The sequence below is a fragment of the Centruroides vittatus genome, unplaced genomic scaffold (genome assembly GCF_030686945.1).
Source record: "Centruroides vittatus isolate TY-2023 unplaced genomic scaffold, ASM3068694v2 contig_3343, whole genome shotgun sequence".
Classification (NCBI taxonomy): Eukaryota; Metazoa; Arthropoda; class Arachnida; order Scorpiones; family Buthidae; genus Centruroides; species Centruroides vittatus.
The window spans coordinates 265,556-279,466 of NW_027122147.1; the positions used below are offsets into that span (position 1 = coordinate 265,556).

Sequence of the window (13,911 nt, forward strand, 5' to 3'; positions counted from 1 at the left end):
ATAAAGAACATAAAACTTTCTGTATTAACAATTATTAGTATTAATTTAAAACGGAAATCCTTTTATATTTTTGTAAAAATATTATTACTTGTCTGTATAAAAATGATATCAAATGCACATATGTTCCTGTCATCAACACAGTTTACAACCAATTCAAATGTAACTTGGTGGGCATGACTACTCTGCACCATTCTACCATTTAACATTATGTAGTACTCAGAAAAAATACAAGGAAGCAGCTAAAATGTCTTCGCTTTTCGTCATATCCAATCATCAGGAACCCTCTTCCATTGCCAAGTTTGCCAAATGCATCAGCTCATTGTATCATTTGCCGAACCTCATTTAGTGTTAAATACAATGGAATTAAAACATTTATAAGACATGCCAATTGCAAGAAGCATCAAAAAAGAAGTGCTTCTCATTTGCCTTCTCCCTCTCCCTGGTCGTTGCATCAGCCAAAAAGCAGTTTCCAAAGATGACATGATGGGATAGTTCTTTCAGAAAATTAGCTGTAATTTCTTTGGAGATAGTGTTACAATATTAACTTTATCTGGAATAAGATTATAAATTTACTTTTAGGTATACGATAAGAGCACTTATATCCACATATAAATGGAGAATTTTTGGGTTTCTTTCGAAATACTGATTCTGACAATACTGTCGTCAGAGCCAAGAAACTGGGGAACTGTCCTAGAGGTTCTGCCCTTAAGAAGTTTAGCTTTTAATTTTTTTATACTATCCTGCCACTATCCCTTCTTTTCACAGTAATTAGGCATAGCACTCCATAGGAAATATATTGAACTACAATAACTCTGTACCATATTTAGACACTATAGCACAAAAAATGGGTAATAATTTAAAAGAACTAAAGTATTTAATAATAATGTTAATTCCTCTGGTAAAAATAACATAAAAACTATTTGTTGCATTAATACTTGATTTTAAAAAATTGAAAAATTTCAAAATAGTCAATTCTGTTTAATTGGGGCAGCTGCTCTATTGGACCAAATCTCAAAGAATGGAAACTAAACTAATAAATTAATACATAATTTAAACACTTAACTGTGACAACTTTTCGCTTAATTGGGACAGTAGCAGAAAAGGAATTTAGCAATTTTTGATATATTTTAGAAATCTGAAAATATGTCAACACTATGTACGGTACACCAATGGTGTGTAGGCCTAACGGATGGTGCAGACTAAGCAATTTTGTCTTTCACTCAGACGGTTCGGTTTTCTTCGGAGAGATCAGCATAATGGAATGTAACACACCAGGATCCTGTTTAAGGCAGACATGAATGCAAGCTAATGACCCTGCTCCAGATTGGACCAGACGATCCCCTTAGAAGCAAAGGGACAAAGATCCCCAGACAATTTTTTGGTCTCTTGACCAAATTGAAAGACATCTAGAGTTCTCTTGGAAGGTGTTGTGTGCATGATTATATCTAGATTCAGACAGCAGCCATCTGATCATTGGGACCAGCATCTGGAGATAGCGGATTCTATGGACACGCCCACTGAAGTGGCCCATCTCCAGATAAAAGAAACTGTGTTCAAAGAAAGGCTTTTGTGTTAAGGTGGCTTTTGGACAAACCCAGTTTAACTAAAAAGGGAGAAAGGAAAGATCATTCGATCAGGAACAGATCAAATGGTCGACCCTTGTGTACATCCCTACTAATATTTGGCAACACTAGTGAGATGTGAACCAGTTATCTATTGTCATGAATCTGGCAAATTTATAGTAAAATATTTTATGCATTTTGGTTTAATAAAGCATTAAAATAGGTACCTAATTATTATTTTTTTACCTACTTATTTATTTACTTATGTATTAATATTTTATTTTAGAATTTATCATTAGTTTGTTTAATTGGGACAGCCACTTAATTGGGCCAAAATGGATTAGTTCCAACATGTCCCAATTAAGCGGAATCAACTGTATTTGAAATTACTGCAGTTTTGAATTTGTGCTATCAGCAGTTATTTAGCAGGGATGGGGAATTGGAGGAAAAATACACAACTCTGAACTCAGGAGTTAGTATTTTTTCAAATCATCCCCAACTCCTGATTCCTTTCACTAATGCACCACAAGTATGTTAGTAGTTTGTTTAATAGAAATAAAGTTGGCTGTAATAAGCTTTCTGATTAAAAAAAAAGTATTTTTATTTATTATATACAAAAATATAATATTTAAAAAGAATATTTGAATTTAAATGTCAAAAAATAAACATTGTAAATAGTATTTACTAAACACTGTATTTAGTATAATTTTTAGAAATTTTTATAGTAATACAAATTAGTAACATAATATTTAATTGTATAATAGGACTTTTACAATTTTCAAATGGTTTATGTGAGAATCAGAATGAAAATTATACAATATAATATAATTAAATGTGGAAATTAATACATCGATCTAGAAACTGACCCTAATTTAAATCTGAGATCTTTCCTTAAGCAGGAACTCTAAGCAATTCCCTTTATTGTTTGATGGAGAGAACAAGGGAATATTACTTTCTTACATAATAAAATTACTTCTCTCTCCAAATCGTTATTTAATTACCCTGAGAAAATAAATGTATTTTCTACATGTTGTTTACACTAACGTAAGCCACATTTGTCACTTTTGTACGAAAAGAGGAAATTGAACTTCCCTTTCTCACTTTCTTATCGCTAGTCTTGACAATCATTTGGATATCTACCCCTCTCTACATCTCGTTAGTGGACATGAATTCAGGATTTCTATTGGTCAGAAAGTTCAATAAAAAGTGCGATTTCCTCCCAATTTGAGGAGTTCTCCAGTCATTCAGAATTGTGCTCCAACCCTAAGAGTCTCTCTCAAATTTTGACTTGTGTGCTCCAAAGCCAGAAGCTAGTTACCACTCTCTCATCCTCCCCTTCCTGAACTTCATTGCTGTCTACAGAAACAGAATGACTCTTTGAGACTTTCAATGAGGTAGTAAGTTTTACTTAAATGTAAACTCTCTCTCTCGTGTGAATAGATAGGGGTTTAAATTTCTCATCATGTAATGATTTTTATTTACTTTATATTTTGTTCTTAATAAATTTTGTTTTGTTGATTTAAATAATGGTCTCGTTAATGAGCTCAACTCAACACAAAGTCTTATCACAGGTCCATGAACTCTCCTTCTCAGAAAAGTATTTTAATTTAATCATTAACATGCCTCACTCTCTAATTAGGCTGGTGTCAGGAAAAACTAACAGACAGTTCCTACAAACTCCCTGTACCCAAATTTTACAATACTAAAAACCCATCCTAGGGACCCTGTGGGTGGATCTTCGGATCTGAGGCTAATCAGGAGTGAGAAACAAAGCTTTCGTCACCCCAACTTCCCACATAAGCATTTCTTACCCACCAGATTCCCACATTTACACAAACTAATAAAAATTAAAAAACAGCCAAAATATATATATATATATCAACTTTGAATACAGTTTTTATATTTTAACCACTCTATATTAAAATGTTAACTTAGAACACTTTTCAATTTTGGGCCTTTTTGACATTGCATATGCATAATAATATCTAACAATATAATTTTTGCCCTTACAAAAACTGAAGGACTTTAATAAACTTTTATTATTTTATATATATTAATACATTAATATTTAATACAATACATAATGATATTAATACTGGGGTGAAAAATTTAACACTAAAAAGATTGAACAAAATATAATTAAAGAGAATTTGTTCTCAAAAAAGACTAGCCTCCATTATGTCTTCTTTCAAGTTAGTGCACTTGTGAGATTTGATTAAATGCAGCACTGGAAACAATCATTCAACACTGACTTTAGTAGGAGGCACTGAGGTAATAACATAGGCTGAATTTTCTATTAAAAACATTAAAAATGATGGCATTAACAGCTTTTAAAAACTTTAAAATTTTTTAAACATCAACATGATGTAAGGAGTTAGGAGTTGATAGGATTTCTGACTCCCACTCTGACTCCCATAAAAAGATTCTACTCCTTGACTCCTGACTCTTCATCCCTGTTATTTAGTGCAACTTTTTATCTGCAGTAAGTAAAAGTGTGCAAAAACTGATGTCAATTTAAAGTTTTGTAATGCCACTATTAAAGGGATTGACAGATTATTTTAAATATTTTAGAGAAAATGGTTTCTTAAAATCAAAAATAATAGCAAATGAAATTTGTACAAAAATGCAACATGTCTCTTCTATCAAAGAAGTCAGATCAAGAAAACAAAAATGTTTATTTGATTATAAAGAAATGAATACAAGTACAGTTATGCCAAAAACATATTTCTATAAAAAACAATTTTTAAGCAACAGTAGATAAAGGAATAATCTCTACAAAAGAAAGATTTAAACAAACTGAAGAACTAATTATATTTTTGATTTTCTTCAATATTTCTGTATTAAGACGAACAAGGATGACCTTATGAATCATTGTATGGATTTATATTTAAGAAGTGAAGAATGGTTATATTAAGCAGTGAAGAATGGTGATAATTGGGATTTAAAGATGATAATTTCTATGACAAAATTAAAATGTTTTGTACCATATGCTGCAATGATATAAGTAATGCAACTCCATTAAAATGTTTTAAATATGCTATCTAAACTGCAGATTCCTTCCCTTGCCGTACATCATCAGGCTATAATTTGGTAATAATAATTATAAATTACTAATAAATTTGACTCTAGAGGGAGGCATTGGGTGCCATCTTGTTTAAATTTAATAATTATAATTTAATTAAATAATTTTAGGTTAACCTGAAAGAAATTAAATTATAATTATTAAATTTAATACGAGATGGCACCTAATGCCTCCTTCTAGTCAAATTCATTAGTAATTTATAATTATTATTACAAAATTACAGCCTGATGATATATGGCAATTGAAGGTGGGTTATTGCAATGTATTGGGTATAGTTAAGACGTTTATATTTATAGATTTCTTCCCAGATCTAACTATTGCAACTTAAGGGAAATTCTGTTGTCAGGCATGAACATCACATGGTCACTGACGTCACTGCAACGTAAGTGCAATTACTAATCCCAAATAGATAAAATGTTTTATTCTATAGCTAATATTTACACAAAATAAGTAGCCTATACTTTCCATCAGAACATGAAATGAATATAACTCAAAATTTCATCGGGATTGGACAAAAATTGCAGGAGCTGTAAGGAATTCACACACGCACATATAGACAACAGCTTTTATATTAGTAATATTTTAAAATTCTGCAAATTTAAAATAAAATTAGAAATATTTACTTTAATGGAATACAAAAGATTACAACAAAACAGATTTAACACTTTTGGACTTTCATCCATCTAAAATTTTTTCTTTTAAAGTTTTTATATTACATGAAATCAAAAAATTTGTAGTATTTGTGTAAACATCATATTATACATTGTAATCAAATACAATGTATAAACTGAATACAATGAGCTAGATGGAATGATTATTTGTGAGGGTTATTAAATTTTAATTAAAAATGTTCTACAATACAAGTAACTGAGAAATATGTAATAAAAATAAATAAAACTATACTTGCTTACTGAAGAGACAATATCATAAAATAAACAACCATTCAAACTTCAGCAAAAATTCTTTAATCTTAAAAACGTTTTCAAACGCATTAAGCGTCCATCTTCAGTTACTTCTTTAAATCAAATATGAAATTCGAACAAATATTACGAACAATTAACGGTACGATTACAATAAAAAATAAAATAAAATAAAATAAACAAGATTATCATAATTTACAAAATTATGCCAATATTTCATAAACAAAAAATAAAAATATAAAATAAAAATAAAAATAAAACGAAAAATAAAAAATAAAACAACAAACAACATTCTTAAGATTAAAGAATGTTTATTTTATGTAATAAAAATTTTCTGACTAGTATATATCATGAAAAACTGTCTTCACTTAAATGTAAGAAGTGTTAAATGTAAGAAATCACTTTTTCCGAATTTTAACATCTCTGGAAATAAGGCGCATCTAAGAGTTGATGTAATACATCATTATTAGTGACCTCTAGTGCCAAGCATTCTATTTCTTCACCACTAATTCCACCATCATTTTAATGATGTTATTATACCAATACTAACAGCAGTAAATACTTAAAAGGTCAACTTAGCTCAATCTCATTAGTCTATTACAGTGATGTCATAAAGTAGTTGAATGAAAATCCCAGAAAAACGTGTGCAGCGCTCTTTCAAGAAATGTTACATTTCTGATGCTTAAACAGCACACAGGATGATTTCAAATGGAAAGATATAAGCTTTGAATCCCAGTGTTGATTCAGAAAAGCCTACCATAGAAAGTGAAGAGGTTTCCAACTTAAATACCACAGAAGACCTTGCTGTCTATGTAGAGTTAGAATAAAGTTATAAACAGTTATAAAAATCATATAAGTTATAACTCACATGACTTATATGAGTGATAAAACTTTATACATTTTAGTACCTAGATGTCCTAACTTTACATAGCATATTAATTACTTTACTGTGCAATAAATACTGAATGAATTTATGTCAACAGAAGTTAACATAAATTTGTCTAATGTTGTCTATTTTTCAAAAAAGAAAACTCCATGGATATGTAGAAATTAAGGTATGTCTTTGATTCAATGGCATCTTACATTTGAGTCTATGGTATACACATATAAAATTACTATCAGTATTTAAATTATAATAAATATTCTTAGATATAAATTAAAGCAACTAATTACTTAAGTTTGCCAAAGAAATACTTCAAATGAAAAAATGGCAAGAGAGTTTTTTTTAAAATTAGAATGAATTCTTTAATTATAATAGAAATTAAACATGTTATATGACAGAAAAATAACAGCAAAAGCAGAAAATCTTTAAAATCAAAAAATTGAAGTCAGTAACATTTAAACTTCATTAATAGAAAAAGAAAATATATTGCTTTCAAACTGTAACAGATTCTGTTGTTTTCAGTTTTATAAAAGAACAAAATTTATAATTATCAGAGAAAAATTAAAGTAATTCAAAAAATTCAGTAAAAAGGCTCATTCAAAAGAAAATTTTCTCCATTACATGCAATACATATGGCATGAAGTTTCATTTCTTACCCATATTATGCAGTTTTAGCCAATAACCATCAAGATGCAAACGATCTAGATTTGGAATAGTTATTCCCAAGGGATCAAGGTTGGCAAAGAAGTGTCCACGTATCTACAGAATGGAAGAAATATACAACAACATCCAGAGTTCTGATGTTTTCTCACAATATAAAAAAGGAGAAATTCTTTAAAAAGTTTGATAATATACTGGGCTTATATGCACACAAACTTTTTAATAAACTGCAAAAATCTAATATTCCATTATATTATTTTAAATGTATTTATTTTATTATTCTAATCTTGGTATTATCAAGAATAATAGAATTTGCAATTTATACAATTAACTTACTAAACTAATACTTATTTATAAATTATATCATATAATCAATTCTTGATATTAGTTAATCATACCTAACTTGTGACTACGTAGTACAACCTGAGGAGAACTTGGTGCACCTTCTGTCACAGTTGAAGAATAGTTTACAGCTGTAATTGATAGTGGATCAAGCTTCGAAACAAGATGACCACGCACCTATCATTGACATAAACAACGGAAGGAAAAAATATAATAAATGAAAAGAAAAAAACAGATAAATAAAAATACAAACTTAAAAAGAAAAGTGAGTGTTTGAAAATAAATAAAACAATAAACAATTAAAACTTTAGTTAAATAAAATTTTTAAAATAAATTATGTGGCATTTACAAAAGAAAAAGTAATTTTTATAAAAATAGTTATTATGAAAATGCTATTTCTCATCAGCAAAGTGAAGTCAATCATTTTAAATACTACTGCTATTCAAAAAATAAATTTTTAAAATATGACTTATGTTAATTTGGGCAAAACATATACTTATTGAATTGCATAAAAACATTTATTACAAATTAAAGAAATGTATATAATTCTAACTAATAATAATAATAATAATCTTATATTCAACTTAAAATTTTATACATAAGTAATAGATCTACTTTAATAATAAAAAAAATATATATATATACTATTAATTTGTTTAGTATTAAAATATTTTAAACTAGTTAATGCACCCAGCAATATGCATGTTAACTTAAGAAAACCTCAAACATATTTGAAAATTACATGTGAATTTGTTATACATTGGTTACAGTACAATATAATAGTGTGATATTCAGCAACTATGTACTGAACATCAAATAATTGCTTCTGTCAGTGTTGGGTATACTGTTGTTTTTATTTAGACTCTCTCTAAATAAACTTAACTTACATAGAACACCCAAACTCCAGCAGTAATGTGAAATATTAATACTAGAACAAACATTTTTCAGAGATCTTATGCCTACATCTTCAGGTTCTGAAGTCTTTTGAACATAGAATGTTTCTGATGAACATATAATGACACTTTTAGTGAATGTTTTTTTTAATATCTAAAAATAAAATTGTGTGTGTCAGACTGTTTAAAATTTAGCTCTTATATGTTACAATTGGTCAGTTAGTGCTAATGATATGTTTGTTCTTGCAGTGTGATTTTTTTATATGGTATAAAGCCCTCCAAGCCTGGACCAACAAGTTGCTGTCATTATAGTTGATGACCATCTTGTAAATTTCATTTTTTTAGGTGCCATATTTGTGTTTTGTAAAAGTTTAGCTTGATTCAAATATATATATATATGTGTATGTATGTGTCTTCTTCCAAGGCTAGAATGGATAGAGCAGTGATGTTGTGTTGCTTTTTCTTATTGATGTTATGCACTCTTGGAGGCATTAATGCAAAGATCTTGTAGTGGCCCCTGTAAATTGTAACCACTTTCCCATTCTATTATCTGTTATCAGTACTGTACCTCTCTTAATAAAGTAATTATTATTTTATTTATAATAAATGTGTATATATTATAAAATAAATATTATGTTTTTATTGTTTTATAATTAAATATTTTGTATAGACTCATTCCATCATATTTTACAAAAATATTCATGAAATCTAAAATATTTTTCTTAAATGAAACAAAAAGTAATTTTAATAGAGCAATCAGCAACAAAATAATTTAAAATGCCATATTTTAAAGAAACATTGAAAATACTGTAGATGGAAAATATTTTTAAAAGAAATTTATGGGCTTTTTCGAAGTTTTCTGTAAATATAAATGGAAGAGATTTATAGAAAAATATATAAATTTAAAAAAATAATAAAATTTTCCAACATTGAGAGAAAAAAACAGACAAAATTCAATGACACTGCCAATCTGAATACAAATGTTTCTACAAAGGCAATACAAAGATAAAACAATTCCACATACAAACTTACAAAATTTCTCAAATAATAATCACATAAATAACCTTTGCTTTCTTCCAATAGTACATTAAAAACAACAAACGTTTTCAAACATATTTTGAATGTCTGTCACAAGTTTGAAAATGTTTGTCATTTATAATGTACTATTGGACTAAAGCAAAAGTTATCTATGTGATTATTATTTGTACATTTTTCCAGTTTGAACTATCTTTCCTTTTTATTTGACAAAATTTCTCATTAATTTATTATATTTAAATTCAAATTTTCTGTAATTTATGATGTTTTTATGTATTAATGCTTTTAATTATATTAAATAAATAATACGGCTGTTTTTATAGATAATTTTATGGAGAAATTTATAATTAAAATTTTATTTTATTAAAGGTTATGTAAACTTAAACATTAATAATTAAAACCTTATAAAATTATAAATGAATGTAATACTATTTTAATACAGCAAAAATTGTCTTACAGTACAGGTCAGATTTTTCTATTTTGGTAGATTCCTGTTTTATAAAGATTATTTTGTTATTAATGTAGAAAAGAAGAAAGGTTGAAAACATGTTGCAACTCATATTTAGAAATGCTTCTTTATCATAAGGGTTTTGTTTCAAAGTCAAGTTGAAAACTCCAAAATGTGTATGTGGTGCATAGAGGAAAAAGTCTGTAAAATCTATTACATATAAAATTAAAATATTAAAATTAATCTAATCAATGTTTTAATTGCCCTATGATATATCACCTTCTAGTCAGCATTTGACTTATTAACAAACATTAAGTAGTTCTATGCTAGTCTAACAGTGAGTTCAACTAACATAGAACTTCTTACTTTTATTTAAAAATTCATTTTATATTGTTTATAAAAATAACTGGTCTTAGAAATTAATTGTTTATCATAATGTAACACAGTATTTATTTTTGGTTAATTTTTTTTATATAAGAATAAAAAAAAAATATTAAAGACCATTATCATGTGAATACATATTTTAATATTTCACTTATTTTTTTTCTAAATTTTTACCATTAATTTTGTTGATAGTATTACAACCTTTTATAAAATCTGGCTTATGTTCTCTATTCATTTATCTCAGGGAGTGAAGAAATTTCATCAACATTTAATTTCTTTTAATATTTTAAATTTAAATTTTTAATTTGTTTAAACATTTAAATTATTAATTATTGTCTGCTGATGAGCACACCATTATTTTTAGAAATCTTTCCATCTCATTGTGAGTTGCACTTTTTATATTCATCCTGATGTGTTATGAAGTTAAGTACTCATTCTCTCATTTCAATTCTATTGTTTTATAATGACTATTCAGTTTTAGATTAACATTAAGAAATGCATTTGACAAGAAAACATTAAATGTATATGTTTTTCATTAATAACTTTTAACTTAAAAAGTTTAAATAAAGATTTCTTTTTAAAACCTTTAGTAAGGAAATATTTTCAGATGAATTAAAAAAATTATTTTATCTTTAAGCTTCAAAGCTAAAGGGGGGAAAAAAACACGTTTTGGTTTAGAAAGAAATTTGTGTAATCAATTGTAAAATTCTAAAAAGTTTGAACTTATCTAGATACTGTACAAAATGCAGATTACATAAAATATTTTTGTAAGATATTTAACAGGGAATGTTATGTCAGATTATTTCATTTTGAAAATGGTTGACAAATATGATGATAAAGAATAAAATTAGAACAGGTAACATCAAATATTCTGACAAATAGATTTTTGGTTTGTAAATAACATTTGTGACAACTGATGGATGTATTTGGATTGATGATTGTGTGCTACTTGTAATTCATTTATTTTGAAATGATAAAATGGATTTCACCAATACTGATGCTTTAGAGAGCACTGATAACCCAGTTAAGGCACAATAAAGACAGTAGTAAAATCTGTTAGATGATGTAGTTTTACTGAGGTATACTGAAGATCTTTAAATATGTTAAGTTCAATAGTTCACAGCAAATATGTCAGTAATGAATCGATTGTAGTCCAATTAAATATATTACAAAAACAAACACATTCCTTATTCCACAATTCATATATATTCAAAGTTAGCAGCTATTTATATTCTATTAAATCAAAAACATGTTTATTATTCCAGAAAAAAAATTGTTTGCAATTTTTCTCTAAGTTTTGAATTTTTTTTAATATATTCTTTTAATCCAATGTTATATAAAATTGATGATTGTTACAATATTTGTTTGTGATGTTCAAGTTTAGTGTCCATGAGTCAAATGTCCATTTTACATTTGTACTTAAAGTAAATGCTAGATTTGCAAACATTTGCATTGAATACAATACACACAATACCATCACATATTTCTATTGATTCTTGGAAGAATCAATTGAACCAATGGACAAACATCCAATTTGATCATAAAACCAAACTTTCTGTTAGACCTTTGCAAGGGCCAGCAGCAAGCCCATAGTACGTAGCAGAATATGATTGTTGATGCTATGAATATTAATTAAAATAGAATGAAGCATTGTTAAAGAATGCAAGTAGAATAGATCATCATGAATGATAAACTGGCTTTAAAAGATGCCTTTTCATTCAAATGAAGCAATGAACCTTTCCAAGATAATACAGCTGGTATAACAGTTTCTTTGAAAAAATTTGATGATAATCCATATCTGAGAAATCTGGAGCTAGTTCTTTTTTAATTGGCTAACATCCTTCCTTGTCCTCATTGTGCTGTAGTTTAATAATCATTTCCTCAATCACAGTGTTTTCAAATGCTCAAGTTAAGTTCATTCACTAGGTATTCTTATATGAATGATTAAATATTTTATAACAAAAAAAAAATATTGCATAGTGAATAAGTTATGTTCCTTTATTTAATAAATTAACTTTGTTGTTACATATTATTGTTTAATATGATTACTATTGTGCTATTAATTTTGTGCACCTCTGTGTCCTTTTATATTTCAATTTTGTTTATATATTATCCATGTAGACCTTGTTCATAAATAGGACTTATTATACTGGTGTAATTAGCAAAAGGAGGAAAACTTAGTCAAAAATATGACAAAACATCTGTATTTTTCACCTGAAAATAAAGATATTTTAAATTATTATAATTTATTATGCTATATTCTCTGTTCATGCTGTATCTCTTAGGGGGACCGTGGTGTCATCTTACTTATGGTTGCAGACTCTAGATTTCACATTTTTAGATGGTGTAACTGAATAAATAATAAATACTACTATTGTTTTAATAATAATTTTTGTTATTCATTACTCAGATGAGTAAAAAGTTGTTTATTATTCATTTTTAACACTTTGATTTATAAATTTGAGTTTGATTACTGTAAATTCTGCAAATGTAACATGTATTTATGCATGTACACAAATGCAAATGAACAGTATTTATGTTTTAGTATGTAATATGTTTAATTTTAAACAATATTCTTTTGAAATACTGTTCTTTTTGGTTGAATTTTAGCAAGCTACACTAAACTGCTAAGTTGAGGAAGCCAAAAGATTTGTTTAAAAATAAATATTTTTGAATCTTTTTGTCTATCATCAGTTCTTCAAGCAGAAATCAGAATAAATGAAAATAAAGTTATTGATAGTTAAATTTAGAACAATTTACATTTAGATTTATTTATATTTTTAAAATTTTTCTTCTATATACAAATCTTATACATAAGCTTTTTATAATAAAATAATATAAATAAAATGAATTTATTAATCTATGTAAAAATATACTTTTGATTAAATGAATATGAAAAAAGTTAGATTACTAAGAAAAAATTGCAAATTTCAAATTTTGTTAAATTTTAAATCAATTTTTTCAGTCTATATTTATAAGATTATTATTATTATTTCATCTTTTTATGCAATTCTATATCTTAATCTACAAAATTATATTTATTTATATATAATAATTGATATATTAAAAATTTAATAATAGTTATAATATTCATTTAGTCATTTAATAATAATTAAATTTTTGAAGCCAGTATATTATCGTAACATAGTAAAATTAATAAATATGTTACTTTATTTGCCTGAATATAAATTTCATTCTGAGAGCTACTGTGGAATTTAAGTTTGGCATCAATAATGAACATTTTACTTTGATAATTTTCAAATATAGAAAGTAATACATATAGTAATTATTTCACCATTTTAAACAAAATTAAATTTGTTTCATATCAAAATTCAAAATCAATTAGTACATAAAACAAAATTTTGAAGCAAATTCAAATAAATCAAGCTGAAGAACAAAACTTAAGATGATAAAAATCATCACTAAATGTTTAAGATTATTTTTATTTTATAAATGGGATCAAGAAAAACAAACAATTTTTAAAATATTAAAAATGTTTTATAAAAGTTACAAATTGAAATTTTAGGATTTAAAATATTTGGACATATATAAAAGGTGTCCGGGAAAAAAATCTGCCAAAATATCTCAGGCTCTATCTAGCTAATACAGTAAGACCCCGCTTAATGCTGCTTCGATTAACGCTGATCCAATATAGTGCGGTCTGCTCAAAGCCTATAAAAAAGCTCAAAATTTACACTGATT

The 13,911-nt window shown here is 26.8% G+C and overlaps 1 protein-coding gene across 2 annotated transcripts in view; it reads right to left on the reverse strand.

Moving 5' to 3' along the window:
* The window catches only part of Ogdh (oxoglutarate dehydrogenase Nc73EF), a 110,061-nt gene that overhangs the window by 62,064 nt on the left and 34,086 nt on the right, over positions 1–13,911 (reverse strand). Inside the window, exon 4 of one of the 2 annotated variants that reach the window (XM_067268752.1) lies at positions 7,104–7,206. In XM_067268752.1, the coding sequence (XP_067124853.1) occupies positions 7,104–7,206 (103 nt within the window). Of the gene's footprint in view, positions 1–7,103; positions 7,207–7,505; positions 7,627–13,911 lie in introns of both variants that reach the window. The other variant, XM_067268750.1, reaches the window with a different exon arrangement.